This window comes from Sinocyclocheilus anshuiensis, unplaced genomic scaffold (assembly GCF_001515605.1).
Source record: "Sinocyclocheilus anshuiensis isolate Anshui unplaced genomic scaffold, SAMN03320099.WGS_v1.1 scaffold834, whole genome shotgun sequence".
Taxonomy (NCBI): Eukaryota; Metazoa; Chordata; class Actinopteri; order Cypriniformes; family Cyprinidae; genus Sinocyclocheilus; species Sinocyclocheilus anshuiensis.
In genome coordinates this window covers 321,407-346,641 of record NW_015540885.1, presented here as the reverse complement: position 1 = coordinate 346,641, position 25,235 = coordinate 321,407, and the positions used below count along the sequence as shown (strand labels likewise).

Sequence of the window (25,235 nt, the reverse complement as noted above, 5' to 3'; positions counted from 1 at the left end):
AGTTTTAATATATATATATATATATATATATATATATATATACAATTTTATTTTCTGTTTTGTTCTTTGCAATAAAAAAAAAAAGATCACTGTTATCAGTTTGGTTTTTGGAGGCACCATGCATAAAATGGAATGCAGACTGAAAATATACAGCATGTAGTCAATTTAACTTAAAAATACTTTATTGGCTTAAATATTTCACATGCAGAATTGCCAAAGTAACAGAAACATGTCTATAATTATACTAAATAAATAAACAAGAACCATGACAGAGGAAAGATCCAAATAAGAAATATATAAGGTGCCATTAAAGTGTAGAGTAATGTTACACAATAAATATACACAGGGAAGTATAGTGCAACAGAATGTTAATAAATTGTAAATAAAATACTACACAGATATTACAGAATAAACTGTAATTCCGTATAAGTTTACCTCAGATGATACATGATTAAAATCCTAGATATGTGCTGTACTACATTTTACTGTTTTTTTTCTTCTTTTTTTCACCTTAGCGTTTTTTTTAATACTTATACATTTTATCAGAGTATTCTGTTAAGTATGCGCATGCGTTTTAATGACGTGTTACGTCACCACGCAATGCAAATTACACACGCATGCGCTGTCACCACGTTAATGCGCATGCGTGTTATAGACATACCTTACGTCACTTTGCGCATGCGCGGTAAACACATACGTGACGTCACCGCGCTACAGTGTGCAGCGAGGGGAGTCTCGTTATTTTACCAGCCACTGAATAACACTCATAGTAGCCTTCAAAAAGAACAAGTGGGATTTTTTTCGTACAAATAGGTTCCGTTTACTTTATCTGTATCCCGAGGGAAAATAAAATCGGTTGCAAATGGGTTAATTTTGACACTAATTAGACAAAAAGCAGCAGCATTAATCATCTGTCTGTGCTCAGAAAGCCCCCTAAGCACAGTTCCCAGCATTAGACTCGATTGTGTTTACCCTAGTTTATAAATTGTTTCAGTATTACGGGGGTGGTTGATGATCAACATTAATGAAATTACAGGAGGCTGAGGGTCTGTCTGTAGGTTTAAGAACAGTTTTCATTGAGGTATTGTCGTGTTGAATGATCGTATGGCTTGTTGAACAGCGCCACCTGCTGATACTAAGAGTAGCCTACAGGCAGCACTGCCGAACACTGAAAACCAAACACCTGAACTCTTTCTGTAGCATATTTGTTTAATCTCCGAGTACATTTATCAAAAACAAGATTCTAGTCATGTGATTAAAACATGTCAGGTGTATTACCACTGAAAAGTATGTGATTTTACTGCTTTGAGGTTTAACAGAAGGTAGAGAAGTGAACACTGGTTATGGTGTTTCTGCATAGCTTTTGAAAACAGAATGAATTTACATAATAAAATGTGTAGTTTAAAAAAAATAATGTAAAACCTGCAGTGACGATCCACTAAATGTGTCAGAAATTGTTAAATATTAATGCATTTTTTATTCCAGTGAGGAAAAGTGCTAAATAAATAAATAATGAATTAATTAATACTGGCATGACAAAATTATTGTACAAACTTGGTTTATTTTCCCGATCATCCTCAGCTTAACGTTTTCATGTTGCATTCATCTGACTTGGCAAATACCTTCAAAACGGTCCTGTTTCTAACTGATCAGGTTTTTCAGTATGCCCAGTGAACACATCTGACTGCAATTCCTCCTAAAGCCTTTAAGTCAGATTCAGCAAACTTGACACAGAGCTTCAGCCTGTTCAGATTTTGTGTGCTGTTTTCGTAGGTGTCAGACTTATATGTAACTTCATTGTAACCAGTGTTGGGCAGTAACTAGTTACTGTAATAATATTACTTTTTGCAGTAACTAGTGTAACTAATTACTAATAAGATTTCAGTAATACTGCTACAGTTACCCTCCATAAAACAGCTAGTTATGCCTCAAACCCTACTGATTTGAAATTCAAGAATCCAATAATTCCTAGACTTATTTTCAAACATTTCAGGACTCGCACAGGCACATGAAGTCACCAGTGCAGCAGGAAAGCTTGGAATATGGAAACGCTTACATTCAGAGGATGGAAATATTGCCATTACACTGATTTTGTCACGAGAAAAGCTGATCTGAACACAGATGTGTAAGTTGTGGCATTACTTTACTCTGGCATTACATGGCTTGCCCACCCACATCCCTCTGATCCCGATATAAATAATAGTACTATAATTAAAAATCTTATGAACTTATGTGATTTCTTTTGATAAAATACTTCATGAAATATAATCATATTTGGGCAACAGAGAAATTATAGCTAATTAGCTACACATGACAATTAATACAACACTTTTACTTAAAAGTCACTATCAGTCACCATTGAGTGTTTGTAATAACTTCTGACTGCGATCCAATGTAGATTTTGGTCAAATGATGAGGCAGAAATATATTGTTAGTAACACTTTAGAAGAATTTTATAGGGAAGATACACAATTAGCCTACAACTTCTGTGGGGCGTGAAGGAAAAGTAATGTAACTAGTAGTGTAACTAATTACTGTTGCCAGATAGTAATAATTAAAGTAATAATATTACTTTTGAAAGGAGTAACTAGTAACGAGTAATAAATTACATTTTTGGAGTAACGAGCCCAACACTGATTGTAAATTGCAAAGTTTTGGTAAGCCAGTATTCACAGTTTGTCTTGAACCACCTAGACGTTTTAGAAGAAGAGACTGATGCATTTCCTGCCTCTTTTAAACCACAGGAGGGGGAATTTGCCCGCTTTCTCCAGGAAGAAGCAGAAGAGACTCAGCTCTTATTATATCAATGGCCAAATTACAATGATTTACCAGGACGGCATACCAGGTAATCTGAACTTTAACAAGGATCTTAAATGTAGTTTTTAGTTGTTCTGCAGCATGTTAGCAGGTTTGGTGGTCCGTGCTGTAACGTTACAAGGCTATGTGTTGGCCTGCTAAACACGTGCTCTGCACCATGTCTTGTAGATTATGGTGTAATATCATAAACGACTTGTTCATATGTATATTATATGATGATTTAAGTTACAGGCACGTGTTGTGCTTTTTAACACTGAAGTTGTAAGATAAAATATCTGATTTGGGACAAATATAAGGCTGATATTTTATCCTGATGCAGTACAACTCAAGCCAAAATGTAATTAATATTCGATGTACTAAATATCTATATGCACATAGATTTGGTAAACATACATTTTATGAAAAAAATAAATAAATAAAGTGTTGAATAGGCCAACGGTGGGTTTTTCTAGACCGGTTTGTGGTGATAACACGTGACAAGTAGAAATTAAAATACACAAGCATACACACTTCACATACACGCATACAATAGTTGTTTATTATTATTGTTGGTGCTTCATTATCAGTAATGATTATTATCCATTTGAAAACAGTTTTTGCTGCTTGTAAATCATGATATATTTTTTCAGCATTCTTTGTATTGAAAGTTGGAAAAAAAAAACAGCATTTATTTTTAAATCATGATATATTTTTTCAGCATTCTTTGTATTGAAAGTTGGAAAAAAAAAACAGCATTTATAAAAAAAAAAAAATTGTGACATTACAACACTTTTAATCAGTTTGTTAAATTAATTTTCAATTATTTTTTAACATTTAAATAAAACACTTATTATGGTTTTCACAAAAAAGGGCATATTAGAATGATTTCTAAAGGATTATGAAGAAAAAGTGGAAACAAATTATAAACCTAATGACCTTGACATGCATCATGTCTAACGGAATTCTTTTTGTTTTATAGTTTTGTCACCTGAAAACAGCCTCATAGGTTTATCGAAGTCATTTTATATGAATTAATGTATCTTTAACTTAACTGATCCTGACAAAGAAAGTGTTACTTCACTGACCCTTATAATGTTCATTTTAGACTAGATTATGGGAAACAAATGATTGATTGACTGGAGTAATGAAGTGATTAATTGACGCTCCCCTCTTTCTGCCTATACTGGCTGCAGGACACAGGATATGGGCCGCTCACTGTCACTGGGGCCCGTGCATCAGCTGAGAGCAGAGGCAAGGTGCCCATTAAATGAAAATGCATTTAACATGCAGGAGGCGGCTGTTACCTGTCCATCAGGTACTGCATTAGCATACGAGTGCTCACTGTGTCAAGAGCCCTTCTGCCTCATGAATATGCATTAGAACTGATATTATGCCAGTTGGCTTATAAAATGGTGAATGAGCTTAATGCTGTGCTTTTTCCTCTTAGGTTTGCAGCATTAAATCCAAGATGAAGTGAAACTTTGAATGGCACGCCAAGAAAATAACAAACACAGAGGATTGTACGGTATGACACTTCAAACTATCTTAAATGCACCTTTAGTGCAAATGGTTTAGCAACATGGACTAAAGTGAATGTCAAGACGTTAACGCAGTAAAGATGTGCAATGATGACTACAAATCGCTGAGGTCACGACCAGTGAAACTACATAATAGCATGTATTACCTGAGCACATGTTGTCTATGCTGGTTTGTGTGCTTTAAGGTCTGAGGGCTCTATTTTTGACTCCTTTTCTCTTGCCAGTTTTTCCACAGACAAAACTATAAATCCAGATGGCGTGGTGGATCAGCCTGAGCCGATGAAAAATAACAGTGGAGGGCAGAAAAGCCTGAAAAAAAATGTATGAAGGTGGTGATAGAATAAGAATTTCACACCTACAGTACCTACCACACATGGCTTTCACACACTGGGTAGGGTAGAGAAAGCCCAGATGAACACAAATGTAAATGTACCATTTTAGTATACGTGACATTAGGTAATGTTATTGTCTAATGCTCTCCATTGTAATATTTCTCCCTGTTTCAAAATAAACATTCAACAAGGTATCCAAATTGCAGTTGAGTTTGTTTAAAGTGCCCCTATTATGGATTTCTGAAAATTACCTTTCATGCAGTGTGTAACACCGCTCTAAGTGAATGAAAATATTCTGGCAAGTTTTAAATCTGAAAGTGCACCGTGTATAAAGTTATTGTCTCTCAAAAGAAAGAGTCGACTCCGAATCATTGAAACGTTTTTAAAACGAATCCCAAGCCGTTTCATTTTGAAGTCAACATGAAACATTAGCATATTGCCCGCCCACTAGTTGGAGTTTTCAAGTTGGTCGGAATGAAAATGCAAATTCATTCTTTGCCACTAGGTGCAGCTTTTGGAGCGTAAAATAGCGGTTTCCCCAGAAACACTACACAAAGCAGCGCTGCGCTCACAAACGCTGCTTTATCAGGCATGATGAAATGAAAATGAGACCAATCGGACCAATCACAGCAGATTAGCGTCAAGCAAAGGAGGGGTTTGGAAAAATTAATCGTTTGGGAGTCGTTGAGCAAATAGGTAAAAATAAATGCATATTATAAGAAAATGAAAGTGTTTTTTGACCTTGCATGCATGTGAACCTGTTGTTGGGGACTCTCAAAACCAAAATAGGAACATTTCATTACCCATAATAGGGGCATTTTAATGCTTGCTTAAAGTAATGAAAAAATAATTAAAAATATGAATGACATTGCCTGCATCTTAGTAATTACAGCTCATTGTTTAATGATTGTAAGAAAATGAATTTATAAAATTGAAAATATATATGCTACTGTTAAGTTTGGGGTCACTTTCTTTAAAAATAATAATAAATTAACTTTCATACACCAAGACATTTCATCAAAAGTGACAAAGACATAATTTTACAAAAGTTTTCCATTTCGAGTAAATAGTTTTTCTGAACTTTCTATTGAGCAAAGGATTCCTGAAAAAAAAAAAATCAGTTTTATCTTGTATTGCAGAACAACTGTTTTCAACATTGATAAGAAATGTTTCTTGAGCAAATCAGCACATTAGAATGATTTCTGAGATCATGCGACACTGAAGACTGGAGTAATGATGCTGAAAATTCAGCTTTGCATCACAGGAATACATTTTTAAATATATTACAGTAGACAACCTTTAAATTGTAATATTTCACAAAATGACTGTTTTCACTGTATTTTTGATTAAATAAATACGGCATTGGTGAGCATAAGAGTCTCAAAGTCAAAAAAATCTAACTGAACTCAAACTTTTCTATGCTTTTGACCAATTATAAATGCATTTAATAACGTTTTTTTTTTATTATTATTTGTAACATTTTTAATCTGTCTATTGGGGGTGGTGAAAAATATATTTTCATAATAACGGAGGAAACCTCTGCAGATATGGTGGGTGGCACCTGTCCAGAACAAAAATTACATTTTGCTTTTAGAAAATGAAGTTTCTCATTTTTATATCACCAAACCAACCCCCAACTATAAAGTATTTATACAGTATGAAGGTATTTATTGTGTTGCCTTCATGCTAATTTAATCTGAATAACAAAATACAGTAATGAGTAAACACAGTAGAGAATAATATTAAATACAATAGCACTAAAAGTCATTACAGTAATGAATTTTGGGAGAAATTGTGATTATGTAACAATCCAAAAATAGACTTCATCTTGCAATGCAAATATTGTTTTTCTTTAGTTGTGGTGAAGTGTGACCTGCATGCGATCTCGTGCAATTTACTCCTGGCCGTGATTATTCCTGCCCAGCAGGACAGATGTGTTTATTTGCAGAGCCTCTAAATTGTTACTGACAAGAGTTATGAAACTATTAAACTAATGGAAAGTCCAAAGGGTGTCTGCGTTTTCATTAATGTTATTAATGTGCTTCTGTAACCATAAACACAAGTGCTCTTAACTCAGAAGAATGTAAGAGTCATATGCAAATTACAGTATTCATTTCATAATGCTCTTAGAGAAACACTTCGTTATGTAACCCAAGAAAAAAAGTTGATCTCATTTCTTTTATACTGACATCCGTTCCACCTGGGAGTGAACAAGGTCTATGAACAAGAGACCAAAACAAATCTGTCACCGAAACAAACAACAGTTACATGAAAGAAAAACCAACCCAGGCTTATGTAAACCGGATTACTCCATTTTTTCCTCCTGTCCTTCCTCATAGTGGCGATATTCAGGCTTCAGCTCCCAGGTGCTCTTATGAGGCCCTCGGGAATTGTACACGCCAATCTCCCTAAGAACCTAAATCTAGAGGACGAGCAGATCGACAGGGTGACAAAATGTAATCATACATCCAACTTTTAACCACGTCTCCCTAAAAACTTTGTGAAAAGTGCTAAATTCTTTATTTAGCCTCGCTAGTGTAATCTATCCTCTAAATGGCAAGACCACTGTGGGAAGTAACAATTATTTTACTCAGTTCTGTTTAGTTTCTTTTCAGTTGTGACTCATGTAACTTCAGTCACATTTATATTTCTCCAATCCTTCAGGGAGACAGAGGCAGCAGTCAAGTGGCAATTATTCATAGAATCATCAAGAGCTCACTTAACTATGATAATATAATCAACACCAAGCCCATGCAGAATACTGTATTTGCAATTTCTTGTTACTTGGTTGAATCTTTCTCATGTATGATTTCTGATAAAAGCTGAGAAGATTGATTCAAAATTGCTGTTAGCAGAACAAACATTTCTGAACAAAAGTTTGGATGAACTCTTGTGAACTTAATTCTATTGAAAGTCCACTTGTACTATGAACCTCAAATCTGAAATTTTACCTCATCATTCAAATGTGTAATTACAAATAATTTAAATACAAGACATTAAAGTTTCAAAAGAAATTACATTAAAGTATATTTTAGTTTACCATAAAAGCATGGCAGTGCACTTTATTTCAAAGACAATGGCAGTAATTATGAAATGACATGTACTTGAGTCCTACTTAAAGTGGGTCAAAAAAGCACTTTGAAGTTTAGCTAATTGCATTTAATATAAACTTAAACTATAATACACTTTCATTTAATTGCAAATAACATCTGCAAACATAACATTCAGTTCTCACTTAAGTATATTATTTTAAAGTATATAATTTCCATAACTACTCTTTTTAAAAGTATATTAAAGTGTACTTTTTTTCACGAGGGGAGGCACAAGCTCTCGTTTATATAATGGCTCAGAGTTTTCACTTTCCACTGCCTTGAGCTGGACAACTAACCACCGGTTGCTTTGTGATGTCCACCAGGTCTCTGATGTTGTAGTACTGGTGCTTCTCAAAGGCAGAGAAGAGCATTTCCAGAACCTTCTGCTTGTCAGCTCTTGCACGCTTGCCTTCCTCTTTCTTCCTCTTCTCATATTCTAGCTGAAGAGAAGCATAAGAAAACCAGAGCATTTATTTGTTCGCTCACATTATTATGTCACACACACACACTTACATTATGGCTGTGGTTGGACACAGGTTTGTAATTTGTTGTGATGGCTTTCTCAAGCTTCTGGGAAAAACGAAGAGGTTTGGTGGATTCTTCAATCTGTAGCCTGTAAATAAAACACACATCTCTAGATGCATTTGATAAGACTGAAGTATTGTGATCAAACTTTGACTTACTTTTTTAGTTTCATGTAGCTCTCACTGACAGCAGGTCTGCACTCAGCTCGCTGCACAACCGACATTCTACTTGATCTATTTCAGAGAAAGGACAGTTCATCCAAAAAATGTATTTGTCATCATGTACACACCTGGTGAGTTTTCATATTTATTTCTCAATTAATTATTCCCTTTTTAAAGGAATAGTTCACCCAAAAATTTAAATTTGCTGAAAATTTACTCACCATCAGGTCATCCAAGATGTAGATGAGTTTGTTTCTTCATCAGAACAGATTTGGAGAAATGTAGCACTACATCACTTGCTCACCAATGGATCCTCTGCAGTGAATGGGTGCCGTCAGAATGAGAGTCCAAACAGCTGCTAAAAACATCACAGTAATCCAAAAATAATCCACACCACTCCAGTCCATCAGTTAATATTTTGAAGTGAAAAGTTGCACGTTATGTAATAAACAAACCCATCACATTAAGATGTTTTAAAATTCAAACCATTGCTTGCGGCTAAAATATGAGTAATCTATACATAATATTGCTGCAGTTAAAATGTCATCTTGTCTGAATCAGGAGAGAAATATGCAGAGATCAAGCTCCTTTTACAAGTGAAAACAGTCCAAAACAGTTGTATACAAACATGTTGGTAGATTTTGATGTGAGAGGACAACACAGAATGGACTTTTTCACTGGAGGAATGGAATTGTCCAGAAGCAACAGTTCAGAGTTAAAATGCCTTACTGATGGATTTGTTTCTTACAAACATGCAGCGTTTCTCTGGACAAGATGTTAACTGATGGACTGGAGTGGTGTGGATTACTTGTGGATCTCTGGTGAGCAAGTGATGTAATGCTACATTTCTCCAAATCTGTTCTGATGAAGAAACACACTCATCTACAGTACATTTTGGATGACTTGAGGGCGAGTAAATTTCCAGTAAATTAAAAATTGTAGGTGAACTATTCCTTTAACATTGCACAGCCTTTAACATACACTATGTGTCATGCATTACACACTCACACAAAGGATAAGCAAACCTCATTAAAAATATCTGAATTTTGCGAGCACAACTAATGGCTTCGCATTGTACTAAAACATTAACATAGTTCAAACAGCAAGCACTCTCTAATAAAGCGTTGGCACAAAACCCCTCTTTTAAGGTGACAATTGAAATATTGTGATTCAACCAGTTGGTTTTTATGGCACTATTCTGAAGTGTTTGACTCTTGTATGAAAAACGACGTGGTCAACCTGCCACGAGTGATGATTTTAATCAAACCCCGATGAGCCTCCCTCCTGCAGAATGGCATTGTGTTGTACCTCTCTCATTTGATGGTGCGCTGTGAAGTCAGCCTAATGGTTTAGCTTGCTTCTATTGATTGTATTAACTGTACTCTAATACCTTGTGGTTTTTGTCCCAGAGGCCTTTTAAAAGGGCAGAAATATTTCACTCACAAAATCCATCAGAGCAGCACTAATGCACACAATTATTGGCAATTATTGCCAGATAAGTGTTAGAGCACTTGTTGGAGTAACTCCATAAAAACGCCCACTTGTGTTTCACAACTTCAACAAAGCATCCATTTTCCTCGCAATTACCCGGAGGCTATGAAGAGGGATCAGGGCGAACCGAGACCTCGAGGTTCGCATCTCCTCTACACCGTCCCTCCCCGAACGTCACGTGACTCGTGCATCTTACAAGGCCGGTAACGTTACATAAGTACTTCCACACAGGATTCATATTTAAATCAGCCCGAGATGCATTAATGCTGGCTCTGAATGGAGTAGGACTGTGTTTCCATTTTCCTCGCAATTACCCGGAGGCTATGAAGAGGGGTCAGGGCAAACCGAGACCTCGAGGTTCGCATCTCCTCTGCACCGTCCCTCCCCGAGCTGACGGTGATGCATTAATGCTGGCTCTGAATGGAGTAGGACTGTGTTTGGGGGTGGCGCGAGTTGCTCAAACCGATGGTGGGCAGCAGATCCGATGCTGAGATGATAGCAAGGTTACGGGGGTCGGCCTTCCACCTCCTCACAAGATCCCACCAGTTTGACTTCCTCAGAGACGAGAGCAATAACATCCCCGGCCCTCAGCAGGACACAGCCTCTCTACCTCCACTCACTCACACACACCCACCTGCAGGCAGAGCTTCAATCCCCACAGTCTCTTCATCAGCGCACAACAGCAGAGAAAGAAGCCTTTTCAGCGCCTCAAGGTCTCTTAAACGCAGCACTCACCCCGGCACCTGTTGATTTTGATCATTTCGAAATGCGTCTAGTATTGCACATGGTCCAAACGCTGCATTCTATGACACTGCAGCATTCAATTTATGCTTTTCAATTAAGATTTTTCATTAGCTGACAGAGTACCAACCTTATTCTGCACTGAAATTTGTGAAGTGCCATAACACTGAGAAGATTTACCAGAGCACAAAAACAGTTGTCATCTTTTTAAAGGACTCTGAGGGAGTAGAGGGAGATATTTTGGGACAATATGACAGTAAAATAATAATAATAAGATTCTTAATCATATGCCTCAGAGGCTTTTTAAATCACGTCTGTGGCACAATTTCTCTCCGCTCTAACTCTGCCGGCTCCATTTCCACATCTGTTTTGAAATACCATGCAACTTGATAATTTAGTGTCTGCAAACACCATGCAAATATAGCAAACATCAAGCAAAGGTACTTTTTTCTTGCATCTGCCAATCTCACAAACAACAGCATGTATGGCAGCCCCAAATGTATTTAGACACTTAAGTCGCAATTAAAAATGCATGAATTTTATTGCATTAGTTATAAAAGCTTCTCATCTGCTCTCAAGGCGATTCTTAGGGCTGATATCATTCAGAAGCGAGCATTCACTGCCCGACACACTCCGAAGGGCAGACGATTTGAAGCAAATGCTCTTAAGGGTGCAGGGCATTACGGTCTCATATGTGGCCATTTGAACAGCCACACGTAGCTGCCACTTTATTTTGTTTCCATGACAACAACATAAAAGCTAAATTCATACTTAAGAAAATTCAGCTGTTAAGACTGTGGGAGAAAACAAACATACAATGTGTATAAATGTGAAAGGAATATTTCACAGTGGTTCGATTGCAGGGTAACTTATCAAATAAATAAATAAAAACTCAGGATGGCTAGATCATAAAAGATTAAATTTGTCATTCATCCATTCCTGAAGAGATACATTTGCTCAATTTCTTACGCCCCTTTCCTGTGGTTTTCTTCAGGGGTGCAAAAAATGCAGTTTGCAATTGGCTTTTAGTGGACATAATGTATGAAATTCAGTGGTGAATTCAAGTTCACACAAAGTAACCACAGGCTAGTTCTGTCAGGGTTCTGTCACTTCGGTCTAGTGTAATTCATGGTTTTGTGACAGAGCCCTGACACTCCCGTCATGTCATTGTTTTCATGTGAGCGTGCGGCTTCGAGAGTGCTCGAGCCGTGCGCTCTCGTCTGCGTGTACTGTTTCTTGTTGGAGCGTGGTGTTCGGATCCCGGCACTCAGGTCTTGAGTTTCGGTTTCGTTTCGGGGTCCGGACACTCGCGCTCCATGTTCTGTCTGTTGTGGGAGCGTGCGGTCTCGAGTTTGCTCGGCCGTGCGCTCTTCTGTCAACGTGTTTTGTGTAGCACGCGGTTTGTGTTCAGCCGCGTGCTTTTCTTGTTGTCTTGTGTGAACACGCGGCTTATGAGTTTTCTCATTAGCTGCGTGTTCGTGTCTTTTTGTTCAAGCACATGGCTTGTGATTTGTTTGGCTGGCCATGTGCTTGTGTTTTGTTTTGTGTGAGCACATGGCTTTTGTCTTTGTTTCCTGTGTGCCATGTGCTCTCATGTCAATTGTCTTGACCCCACCCATCTTGTTACCTGATTATTGGTTATTTGCCCCACATGTGTTCCCTCGTTACCCTCCTCATTTGCTCTCCATTTATTCTCCCTGTGTTTGCAGTCCTGGGTCAGTTCGTCACCATATCTCCCTGGATGTGTCCTGTCGTGTCGTGTCCAGATCCTGCCTTGCCTAGCCTTGCCAGCCTGTTTTTTCCCCCACGGGGTAGTTTGTTGTCTGTTTTGTTTTATTTTATTAATAAAGCCCTTATCTTCCTGCACTATTGAGTCCTCGCTCCATCCTTCATCCCCAACCCTGACAAGTTCATCATATCAATTATGAACATGCTACCATTTGAAAACCAGTTTCACACGATATTTTTAGCTTCAGTTTAAACAGTATTATGTTTGGCATAACACTGTTTAAACTGAAGCTAAAAATACTGAAAAAATTGCAGATGGAAAATACAAGATGCAAACAACTTAAGTTGTTCCCTAGTTTTAGGTAAATTGTATTAATGCCACATTGTACTAATGTTTTGTTCCCTCGTTTGTAGGCATGACAGGTCAGACTCTGAAAATCTATTTTTTTCTTTTGCATGACATGTACGTCTACGTCATATGGTATATCTATAATTTAAAACTAGTTTTTCATGAATTGTTATTATGAAAAGTGTGCTTGAGCTATCATCCTTTAAAATAATCGCCACACAATTTGCTATTCTGTTTTGTAATGCATGACTTAAGTGTCCAAATAGTTTTTTGGCTATTGTAGTTTCATGAATATGCATAACTGATTATTGTTTCACTAATATCTCCCATCCATGTGCTCTGATCTACATTTGCCTGCTTGTGCCAGTCCGCCACTGATGGACTAAAATCAATTAGGCCTCTTCAAGTTGAACAAAGAAGTGCACTAATTAAAACAAAAAAGATAGATGAGAAAAAGCAGGTCAGGCACCCACTATTTTCTCTGGCATAGTTAAACCCTGTTTGCAATTCAAATGCAGATGAATAAACCCAGTAATCACATGATGATTAAACCATGACCGAGCCATTGTCTGTAACAACTATAATCAGTCATATATGACCATAATGAACTGTCACTGCATCTGTAATCAGATGGCTATGTGCATGGGCGTCACGGTTTAAAAAAAGTCATGAGGAAAGTGGCGCCGGGTTGCACAGACAAGCTGTTTGTGACATCACAACATGGTGAAGGCTTAGCTTCTAAATATGAATTATGTAATGCTCAGTTTTTAATAAGCAAAAACATTAAATTGTAAACTGAAAATAGAAATTGAACTATTTTGCTTCCATTACATGTCTTCTTCAGACTAGTGGAGCGAAAACATCAGATAATTTCTTTAATGGCTCCATATCATAGCACCAAACTTTACAGTTTTATTTCTATCTACTATATATTCTGTTTTTTACAGAGGAGTTTTTTTAAAATATATAACTTGCCTGATTTTATGCAACATTTTATTCCTAAAAATGTGGTGAAATTGTTTTCTGGCTGTTGACAGTATTTTATGGAATGGTAAAAAGAGACACCAAAATCCCATCTGGGACTCTAATATGTCAAAAAAAAAAGAAAAAGGAAACCATTTTGAACCTGGCTTTATCCAATGTTCAGATTTCTGTTCTTGAAATATATACAAATGAGTGCACATTTAATTAGATAATGCATCATTTGTATATTCAAACATAATCATTTCAGAAAAATTGTAATACAAAAATGTTCGCAATTCTTAATGCAATCAATCCCCTGGAGAGTTATGGTGGTAATATCTGTTCATTTTTATATTTGTTAATTTTTTTCACCTGGGTTGTCTTGCCTTAAATAATTTAATACAATCTTATACAGTTTTCACCAAAAAATAGGCTTATGCGACATTTATTAATTTATTAATCCTGAGATCTAGTTAGCTAGAACGATTTGACACGACCCTTAGACTGTGCCGTTGTTCAAAACTCATCCATAGCAAGTAAAACTCAAGTGATTTAATAAATCGAAATACCAGCTGTCATTGTACGTACTGTATAACAGAAGCAAGGACACAATTTTTAAATGTTCATTCAGTGATAAAGTGAGATGTGTGAAAACATCCAATTTAATCCATCTGATGAATATGTAGTCAAATCAAGCCCAGCACTCAGACAGTGGATTAGCCTCCACCCCGTCTCAGCTGCTGACGATGTACACGCAACAAAATGTATCCCTGAAGGGTCCATCACCCCTGTCCTGGGGCTACCATAGAGGTGCTGTCATTCAAGAATGATTGACAGGCTGCCATCGGTTAGTGACATCACTGAGAAAAATGTCATAGCGATTCTACTGCTGTTTAAGGGCATGTCTTCTTTGTGACAGATGAAGGCTCAGACCCTTTGTTACCGACAGCCCAAGTTTAACAAGGATTATATTAGGAATGTCGATTCTGGGTTTTCATCCCTGGGTGGTTTATATGGTGACACAGCACTGTACGTCTTGGTTGCATGTACAACACCCTTAAAGACGGCTTGGGGCCAATTACTGTCTCAGTCCCCATGACTTCAAGTGAAGTCATAGGCTTCCTTATCAAAGGCTCCGCCGATAACTGGGTCAAAGCGAGTACCTCAAAGCCTCTCAAAGAGAGCGAGAAGGCTTCAATGCATTCATCCCTTTTGATATGAAGACTAGCAAATAATTTACATTACTACACCTACACTGTACTCGATACAGCTCTCGTTTGGTGATAAAGCTGTCAGTTGTCGGCATATCACAGACGGCTTTCCAAAGCAACGACTTAACACGATAGACGCAAAATCATTAACATCTCGCTCTCATTGGAAGAAGTTCATTATGTGGGATCCCTGTGATTTGGCCCTCTTGGTGAGTTCACGTGCCGCCACCCAACCGAGGAGTCCTTTCATCAGAGGGCAGCGATGCTAAATGCCGAGCCAGAGAGGCGCTGAGGTGGAAAGGTGATTAAATTCAGCCTTTAGAGCAGAGGGCAGCAAGCAAAATGCTCGCTCTTTCCGAGCCCACACCGCTGACGCAGTTGAGCCCACCCTTAACACTCCTCCTCCCACTGCGAGTGCATGCTCGCACACATATATGTGTGCGTTTGCGTGGCTGTGAAAGACTCAGACACCGTTGGCAGCGCACACTGCTCCCGCGCTCCATGCCAGCGCCGCTCAGCTGCGCTCCTATTTGTCCGCCCGCCTGCTCACGCGCGCGCTCCCCATACACTCCGCCAGGCTGGGTGTGAGGCACGGCATGGAATGGAATCTCAGAAGGATGGAGAGTGAACTGAGACAGATCAATCCGGACTTGCTGCAGCCCAGCAAGAGCTTTAAGAAACCTTCCTCCGGCACCATCACCATCAACGTGGGGGGCTACCTGTACGCTGCGCAGCGCCAGACCCTGGCCAAGCATCCCGGCTCTCTGCTGGAAGAGATTGTCACGGGGAAGAAGCCCGTGGTGCATGTGGACTCCATGGGCAACACCTTCATCGACCGCGATGGGCCCATCTTCCGGCACGTTTTGAATTTCTTGCGAATGGGTGAGCTGGTGCTTCCCGATGACTTCAAGGAAGCCGGGCTGCTCCGACGCGAGGCCAACTTCTACCGGCTGAGCGAGCTGGCCCAAGCCCTGCAGGACTGGGAGCAGCAGCAGGCCACGCAGCACGAACCCGCCTTCCTGGAGGTGACGGACAGCCACGAGCGCTCGCATGGTCTGAGGGTCTACTGCAGCGACAGCACCTTCATCGAGAAGGTGAAGAACCGCCTGGTGCAGATTTCCAAGAGTCGCTTGGATGGCTTTCCGGAAGAGTTCGAGGTGTCATCCAACATCATCCAGTTCCGGCATTTCATCAAGTCGGAGCAGGGCTCTCGGCTTGTGCTGAAGCAGGACAGCACGTTTTTGTGTACACTAGAGTGTCTGAAGCTGGAGACGGTGATGCTTGCTCTCAAAGGAGGCTTTCGCCTGCTCACCAGCCTAGACAGCAGCCGTGGATCAGTGGTTCAGTGCGAGGCTCTGCATTTTGTCAAGTGACCCGAGCAGAACTGTCACCACATGACCTGCTGTAAAACCATCCTGCGTCAACAAACACCAGCGTCCTCAACTGAAAACCTGTTCTGGAATACTCTACGCTAACTGCTTCTATGTGACACTCCGACGGACAGCCTTGAGAAATGAGAGAGATGTTGTGTACTGTGCTGTGGGGTTTTGTTTGGTTTGTGTTCATAGACGTCTTCTGTTTACAGATGTTTGTGCAGGAAGAGCAACAGTTTGTACTGTAGATGATGACTGTGATAATGATAATGAATCTGAATTGCAGAGTACTGTGGAATCTAAAGGCTGAGTGCAATGATCATTACATTTGTGAGCAAGTTTTGTGATTTCTGGTAATGTGAACACATGTAGTGAACAACAGGTTGTAATTTTCAGTCTGTAAATGTTTTGCACAATAAAGCCACATTATAATTTATTCAAAATACTGTTGAAATGTTTATAAATGACACTGTGGTTTATCTTTTAGGTGATAATCTACACTGACAAACACTGCATATGGTTTTGTCTGTGAACTGTGGAATGTACGGTGGGCTGTATAAATAGAGCTACATTTATTTTTTTTTCTTATATGCTGTGGAGTCGGCTTGTAAGAGAGATACTCTGTCCTAAATTGTAAGTTTGCAATATTATGCAGCAAAATGTGACCTAAAATAAAATTTCCTCCAGCATTGATCCAAATTCGAATGGGTTTGATCATTTTAGAGCATGTGGCATACATACATCTATCACAGATATTCTAGCATGTGTGCACTGATTCATAAACATCTGATGAATTCTTCTGTATTTCCAGAAAACTAGGCACACTCATTTAGCTCATCGAAAAAAAAAATTGTTTTCAACCTAAAAAATGTATTTAAAGTCCAGTAATATTAGTCAGAGCCAGGAACTCAGTTACCGTGGGAAAATATCAAGTTCAAAATAGATCAATCACCCTGTGAATTTTGCAACAAAACATTCAGAGCGCAGTCAAGAGTGCTGAATGATTCTAAAAAAACAGCTCTGCTCGACATGCAGCTAAATTCAGTTACAGTCTAAGTCGGCTTTTTCAAAGAAAGGCAAAGGCAGACATATGGTTACACTCACTTTGGATTAGCCGACATCAGCTACACACTAGTATCAATCTGTTTCCATCAAATCTGTCATGCAATCGCCCACTAAAATGAGTCTAAAGCACATTTCTGACACACAGTTAAACAACTTCAATCTCCCCGGTTTGTCGTGTGGACATCAAAACCGGGTCCTTTTTAATTGCAGATATCAGTCATTCATATTTGATGAGACACGGCAGGGCTTATTAGCCGTCGTCACCGGCTGATGTGTTTCTAAACCGCTGCCAGCAGGGGACTGGAGACCTGCGGGAGCATTTATTTCAAATGGAAGAAATCCATTAACAGCTGAAATATTCATGGATTAGTCTCACATCCAATTGTTGCCAGGCAAATGAGACTCCTACATAACAAAAAGAAGCCAAAGATTCACATCATGTGCTCCCAAGGAGGCATGACTAATGGCTCCCTCTCAATTTGATCAAAATTAATGGTCAGGCAAACATGTGACTTCAAGGACTCATAAGCCCTTAAGAGACCAATTTCTCAGCCACACAGAAAGAGAACGGAGCGAGAGCGAAGAATAAAATTCCTGCTAATGTACTTTTCAAAGTGTGAGTATGAATAGACAATAGAGGCACACCGCCATGTTAGAACAACGTGAAATGGGCAATAGTCAAGGCCATCTGTAAATGAAAGGCACGACAGCAACAAATCAAAGCAAAGTTTGATTAAGAGTTGGAAGGAGAAAAATGCAAGAAACAAAGCCTGCGTATCTTCATGCTGACTTCGGATATTCAACAAGCATTAATTAAACCAAACCAAATATTCAGATTAAGAAACTGCGGGTTTTAAAATAAAACATCTGTCACCATGAATGCCAGCCAAATGCACTAAACATGCTTACAGTATGTGTACATGCCTGGAAAAAAACTACCTTCTCAATCCCCAACATCCAGCCTTGATTACCACTGTCACGTGACTCTTTTGTGTGAGCTGAATAGTGGCATCTCTATTTCAAGTCGCAGATGGAAATGTGCACTACCGTGTGCACAGAAAGTGCCTTTCACGACTTTCAGAAGAGTAGCGCACATGTGCACACAAGTGTCCGACTCGTCAAGTCCAACTTTAACCTGGCAACAGGCTTTAAGCGGCCATGTCAATCAAGTCAAGCTGCCTCTTCAACCTATTGTTGTAAAGAACTTAATAAGTAAGAAAAGATATTCAACCCTGACAGCTTATCAAAGTCTCAGCAGCTCCTCCACACATGGCAGCACCTGGTCCATATAAGCTGCTGCTTTCTGACAGACCGATCGCTCACAAAAGAGCACACAAAATTCTCTGAAATGCTTTTACAGAAGCATATTTAACCCCAATACACCCAAGTATGTGCATCTTAAATCATTGAGCCAAGGACACACGTGTCAAATCTGAATCACATGCATTACACCTAGGGTCACTATAGGTCATTAAAACAAATAGATGTGCAGTTCAAAGCAATCCCTAAGCATGCACACACACCCTCGTTGCGGAGGTTTTGTTTTGGCCTTTATGACAGAGAATTCAAAAACCTGATCTTTCTGATACCTGCCTGCACATTGATGTGACCCCCTTCCCTCAAATAGCCCTCTATGTCCTCTTCAATACTAAAAAAGAAACTAATACCAAAGAAGAGCATTTGTGCTTTGCATTAGCCAATAGAGAGCTTTTCATACCCTGAAACATTTCAATTCATAACTTACTGAGAAAAAAACACTGTTACCCTTCCACCCCCAGAAAAAGCTTTTAACTGTAACAAGTAGAGCCTCTATTCATGGACAACTTCTGTGGCCAACCTGTTGCTTAGCAACACTTAATCAATACCTGGGGCTTGTGAGCGCTAAGCAGACAACTGGAAAAAAAAAATCATAAGTGAACAAAAGCGCACAACACAATGATTGCAATTCCACAATTAGGCTTGTGTGATTTTCAGTAAGGCTGCAATTATTATGCTGTGAATTTAAGCTGCACTGTAAAGCAGTGACCTTCAAGCTGTATTAAAAATCTATATCTTTCGTTTTGCAACGGTAAAGTAAGAGGGTGACCCTTGATGACCGCAAGTTTATACAATGTACAATGATTACAGAATAAAGCAATTTGTCTGCCCAAAATTAACAATAAAATGCTTTATTGTCACTTTTAAACAATTGAATGTGTCCTTGCTGAATTAAAGTATTAATTCTTTTCATAAACTTTTGAACGGTATACTGTGCTGGTATCAACACCTAGAGAACAAGGAGACAGTACAATGCCAATTTATACAATAAACTTTTTTACAGCAGTAATATTGCTGGAAAAATTAAGCGAGCAAATGTGTTAAGTGAAAATGTTTTTTTCCACAATAAACAATATTTTAAAAGTATCCATTAGCAAGGCTGTTTTTAGATTTTGGGACTAACACTAGATGGAATGGTTAGTTCTGTTGATCAGCCAAGCAGGCACAGTTATTGGCTGATGCCGATAATCTCAAAATAACTAAATATCATCCAATTATTTGGACTGGCTGATGTATGTACCAGCTTACTGTATATAAACAATGAAAAACTAACTTAACCATTTATGTTGATCTTGGACAGAAAGGTGACACAGTTCCTTACACCAGTTACTGTTCACAGTGTCAGAGAGCATCGTTATACTCACCTGAAGTCTCTGTAAAGACAGCAAGGGCCTGACCACCCACCGTCTGTATGGTGAAGGGATGTTCTCGAGGGGAGCGCACTGAAGAAACCTTCTCCCCAGAGCACTCCACCACTGTCAGCTCCTCGCTCAGATTGAAAGACACCTGAGGAAACCATCAATCAGCCTCTACGTAAGCAATAGCACATCACATGTTCCCTCTCCACAGCCCAGGGTCAGATCATAGTAATTATGCAAATCAGCACTGACATCTTAATAAGAAGATGAGGAGCAAACAGTGCATGTCTTTAAAAACATTAATAAAACTTACCGCCATCTTCCCTTCAGCTCTAGAGAGATTAAAAAGCATGTGCACACATTTCTGACAAAAATTCGAATGGGGTTTAAAAATGCACCATACTTCCCGATTTTAGTTTGCCTACTTCTCCTCGCCCAGATGCTTTTTGCCCACTGCTGAGAAAGATATTTGGGAACCTAAGGAAAAGTGATAAAGTCTAAATTTAGCTATTTGTCTATTTCCTAAAACAGTACACTGCTCATATTTGTCTGAGTATAAATGATTATAATTTAATAATTCAACTATATGTTTACATTTTCTGAAGCAAATGTAAGTGTAAACTGGATGATACATATAGTGTGAGGTTGCCATGGCACTGCTGTGCAGTTGCTAAGGTAGTTCTTAGCATGTTGCTATGGTTTTCTGGATTGTTGCTGGCTGCCTACTTACTATTCCATGATAAAAAAAGATAAAAATAATTTTAAAATGATTCTGGTCCTTGGATACAGCTTGGGTCCATCCTTCATTGTAAATCTGATCACTATCACACCTCATCTTCAAAATGACTCCAAATTTGAGATAAAGAAGATCAGAGTGAGTTGTACCACCATTAATTTAAACAGTTAGACCAGAGCTACAGCGGTGAAATCACTGATGTACAAATATAAAGAATTTACAAAGCATAATTTTTTGAAAAAAAAACAAAAAAAAAACACTTTGTTAATGCATGTTAAATAACACACACCATCTTTTTTATTATTATTATTAGCCTACCCTCTAAAAAATGCTGGGTTGTTTCAATCAGCTTGTAACACTCCAAAGAGAAAGGAAAACTTGAAATCGCATCATATGACCCCTTTAAATGACATTTTTAACCCAAAAGTTGGGTTAGTCCATATTTGACCCAAAGTTGGGTTGAAACAACCCAGCATTTTTTAGAGTGTAGGTTTTATATTTGGTCAATGTTTTTCCAACTTGTTTTCTATTTTTAATTAAAATGTTTTCTGTTCATGTACCTTTTTTAATCGAATTGCATAAAATCAAATGAAAGTAAATGGGGAGATGATATAAAAAGTTTTGAACAATTAAATCTGAATAACAAAAATGTAACTGATGTCCATGTTTCCTTTTAATCTTGCTGTTTACATCTCACTTATACTGACTACTAACTTCGTATTGGGACAGTTTTAACAATAACAGGGCACGTTGTGAATTTCCAAATAACTTCAGTACTTTTGATCAGAAGGGCTTTGTGTTAAGAACAAAAAATAAGCTTTTACTGAACTACAGCAAATATGTGCTTGGCTATTGAAAGGCAAATCGCACTGTATGCAATCATAATCAACATGAACACTAGCTCATGAATCTGCATGGTCACCAGAGAGACTTTTATTTCTTTTTATCCCCATCTAGTGGCCATGTGAAGAAATTAGACTTACTTTACATTGCATCCATAGGAAGATATGACTATAGGCTACATAAGGATGTAAAGCTGATATAAATATATAACCTATATCCTAAAATTGTACATTTCTTAAAATATATTTAGCCTCTTTTTAGTTTTCAAAGCAAGCAATTTGTCTTTTTGATAACCACAAAATCACAAATCAACATTCACATTCTGATATTCATCCTCACTGACGAAGGATTATACTTATACTACATATAATTAATCTAAACTTTCCTGAATGGTTAAATCCAAACTGTTATGATTTCAACTATGAACTGTGAAAGAAAATCTCATGAAGCCGCCACTAGATTAAGCTGTTTGTCCCTCTTTTGTTTCCATCGTCCTCAAATCCAGGGCCTGTTTCCAAAGACCTGAGATGAACACAGCAAACTGAATCTTTCCATTTACAGGACCATTCAAATTGCAAGTGAAGACTTAGTAATTAGGCAGTGTGAATAGTTACTACATTTGTATAACCTGATATTTTTTTACCTGATGTTTATTTATATGAATAATAATTATATAAAATAGAAATAAACTGAAGAGAAGCTGAAAGCCTCAATCAATGTTATATAATTATTTCACCTGATGGTCAAAGAGGCTCTAAAATCTATCTGGTTTGAGAGCATAGGGTTCTCGTTTGACTCCGATGTTTACACAAAGTACATCTTTCATAGGCCAAAATGCTTTCCTTTCACCACATGCTCATATTTCATGTGAATTCAAACCTTTTCTGAACAAGCTTTGCAAAGATTATTCACATATTACAGAGTGCTGAAACGAAGGGAGCGCCGTCCTTGCTGTCACTGTCAAGGGCATCATTTCATGAAGGATTCGTTTAGTCGTATGAAGGTTTGCAGACTTCAACATCATTACAAGTAAGGTTGTGAATGAAACAATCTGAATAAATAATACCAAAACAAAAAAAGAAAACATAACAGAATGAGGTTTGAATAGCCTGCCATGTTACCCAGTAGGTCTCACAGAGTTCAAGAGAGGAATTTATCCAGTTTTCAAGCAAAAACGGATAATGTCATTTAATGCCTCTAATCACTTACCTTGCCTATTCACGTGTCCTATAAATAAACAGGCTCAAGTTAGTAAACTTGTAAAACCTGCTTTAGTATGTGCACATTTATCAGTAACTTTCCATGCAGTTAAGAAATTAGTTAGATGATCGCTTTTATAGAAAATATCTTTATTTGCTTCCATCTTAAAAGGCCCGTTGTTTGATTTTTCTTTTAGACACAGCTTCCTGGGCCTCAAACAAGTGAATAGCATACTGTTAGGGATTTGTGTCAGTGGTTTTGTGTGTATAGGATGCTTTGTCTTTAAAGTTCTTTAAGAAATATGTGAAACTACTTTAAAACAGTTGCATTTCCTCACAGAGACAGGAAGGAGGTCCAGGTCAAACACTTATGATGAATTTGCAGATGAGAAATCAATGCCTTGACCATGATGCTCTGTTAAATACTGTAAAGTCAGCTAAGCTTTCCTCTTAACCTCATAATGCAGTAGTGAGTGAGTGAGTGAGTGAGTGAGTAACGTGACATGTGGCCAAGTATGGTAACCCATACTCGGAATTAGTGCTCTGCATTTATCCCATCCAAAGTGCACACACACAGCAGTGAACACACACCCGGAGCAGTGGGCAGCCATTTTTTGCTGCGGCGCCCGGGGAGCAGTTGGGGGTTCGGTGCCTTGCTCAAGGGCACCTCAGTCGTGGTATTGAAGGTGGAAGAGAGCGCTGTACATTCACTCCCCACACCTACAATCCCTGCCGGTACGAGACTCGAACCCGCAACCTTGGGTTACGAGTCCGACTCTCTAACCATTAGGCCACGACTTCCCCAAAGTAATAATAGTATTATTAGCTGACTCTTCAGGTGTTTCAGTAAGTGGGTTCAATTAGAAAAAGACTAGTCAAAACAAGTCAAGTCGCATTTATGGTGCTTTATTTAATACACATTGTTTTAAAAGAGCGTCACAGAAATAAACCGGAAAATAACAGCGTTACAAAACTGAAATGAAATGACTTCAGCTGTAAAGCAGCTCTACAGATGGCAACAGTGTTATTAGTTCAATAACAGTGTAAATGTCGCAAAGTTCACCAATTATGAAACTATTCCAGTTCAGTTATAAAGCTGCTCTACAGAAGACATAGTAACATTATATAGCTCAAGTTAGCTCGGTGTTGATCCAGTTCACTGAAAGTATTAATGTTGCAGTCCAATTTCAAATCAAATTCTATACAGCGACAAAGTAGCTCTACAGAGGACAATGGTGTCATTATTCAGTTCAATTTTGTTCAATGTTGATTCAATTCAGTTTGACATCTTGTTAAGTTGTTCATAAGTTATGAAAAACTTTCAAAGGCAGCTCGACAGAAGACAATAGTGTCAATATCCAGCTCAATTCAGTTCCAGTTTTGTTCTCATTTGATAGTGCCAGTACAGTCAAATCGACAATATTACTGAATATTAAGTGTCTTTTGAACCCCAACTGGCCAAGCCAAAGGCGACAGTGGGGAACCCAAACTCCATCAGATGACAGAGTGACAAAAACCCTTCTAATTATCGCCATTTAAAAATGACTTCGTTTTTTAAAGACCTCTTTTCAATCCGTCCTTTCACCCTTCATTAAATGTGTATGTAAACACCCTCTACGCATGTTAAATGAGCAACAGTGCTTTGGTTTGCTGTCAGCTACAGTTTATAACTGCCCTATCATTCAACAACAAACTCTCTGCAAGGCCTGCATTACATTGCGTCAGATCTCGGTAAAAATGTGCCACACAAACTGTTGAGGTCAGACTGAAACGATCAGCAGCCTTGTTAAAGTAAACCTCGGCCACCTCTTCCTAACATTGGCATTCTCCAGAGGGATAAGCTTTCATTTCGGAGTTAAATTACACAGAACAATGGCAATTCTCATAGAGGTTCTCTGTTTTTTTTCCTATATCACCAAAGATACCCGTTTTAATAAGTGTTTACAAATCGAAAGCAGACTCCAGTGTATAAATTGACCATTATTGTTCGGGAGCACAATAGCTCTCTGTGCTTTTTGTTGTGGAGTGCCTGTGCGATTTAAAGCTGCTGACAGCACCAGACGCTTACATTGCAATCAGCTCTCGCTGGCCCTCTCCCTCTGAAATTTGTATGGATGGGCACAGCCTGCCTGCTAGGTCTGGACATCAGGGCACACGCCCATTTTGGGACTGTCGACTCGTGCCCCATTTCCTCATACTTAATGTGTTACACTACGATCACTCACTCGGGTCATTCCATTTTCACATTCAAGTGCAAAGGTTTAGCGATGACAAAGGGATGTGTCAGCCCTTTCTAGGGACACTAATAAATCAACAATTTGATGTAATAAATGACAGGATGATGTGCCAGACATTTGGTGACTTGTCTTTATGAGTGCTGTCTGTATGTGATATATCCTCACACTGTATATAGTCCA

General features: G+C 38.5%; 1 protein-coding gene, 1 long non-coding RNA gene and 1 pseudogene across 2 annotated transcripts; 2 read left to right on the top strand and 1 right to left on the bottom strand.

Annotated features, from left to right (window-relative positions):
* The first annotated feature begins 4,007 nt into the window (after positions 1–4,007).
* On the top strand, positions 4,008–4,722 carry LOC107688679 (uncharacterized). Its single transcript, XR_001634257.1, has 3 exons — positions 4,008–4,111; positions 4,244–4,321; positions 4,559–4,722. It is a non-coding gene; the product is annotated as an uncharacterized LOC107688679 (long non-coding RNA).
* Positions 4,723–6,971: 2,249 nt separating this feature from the next.
* On the bottom strand, positions 6,972–20,875 carry LOC107688666 (general transcription factor IIF subunit 2-like; annotated as a pseudogene).
* On the top strand, positions 15,400–16,982 carry LOC107688678 (BTB/POZ domain-containing protein KCTD4-like). Its single transcript, XM_016486402.1, has one exon. The coding sequence runs from the start codon at positions 15,524–15,526 to the stop codon at positions 16,298–16,300; it is 777 nt and encodes a 258-aa protein (XP_016341888.1). The 5' UTR covers positions 15,400–15,523; the 3' UTR covers positions 16,301–16,982.
* Positions 20,876–25,235: the final 4,360 nt, after the last annotated feature.

Bases quoted from the DNA above. Each gene is read 5' to 3' on its own strand.
- LOC107688678 (XM_016486402.1), top strand. From the start codon at position 15,524: ATGGAATGGAATCTCAGAAGGATGGAGAGTGAACTGAGACAGATCAAT.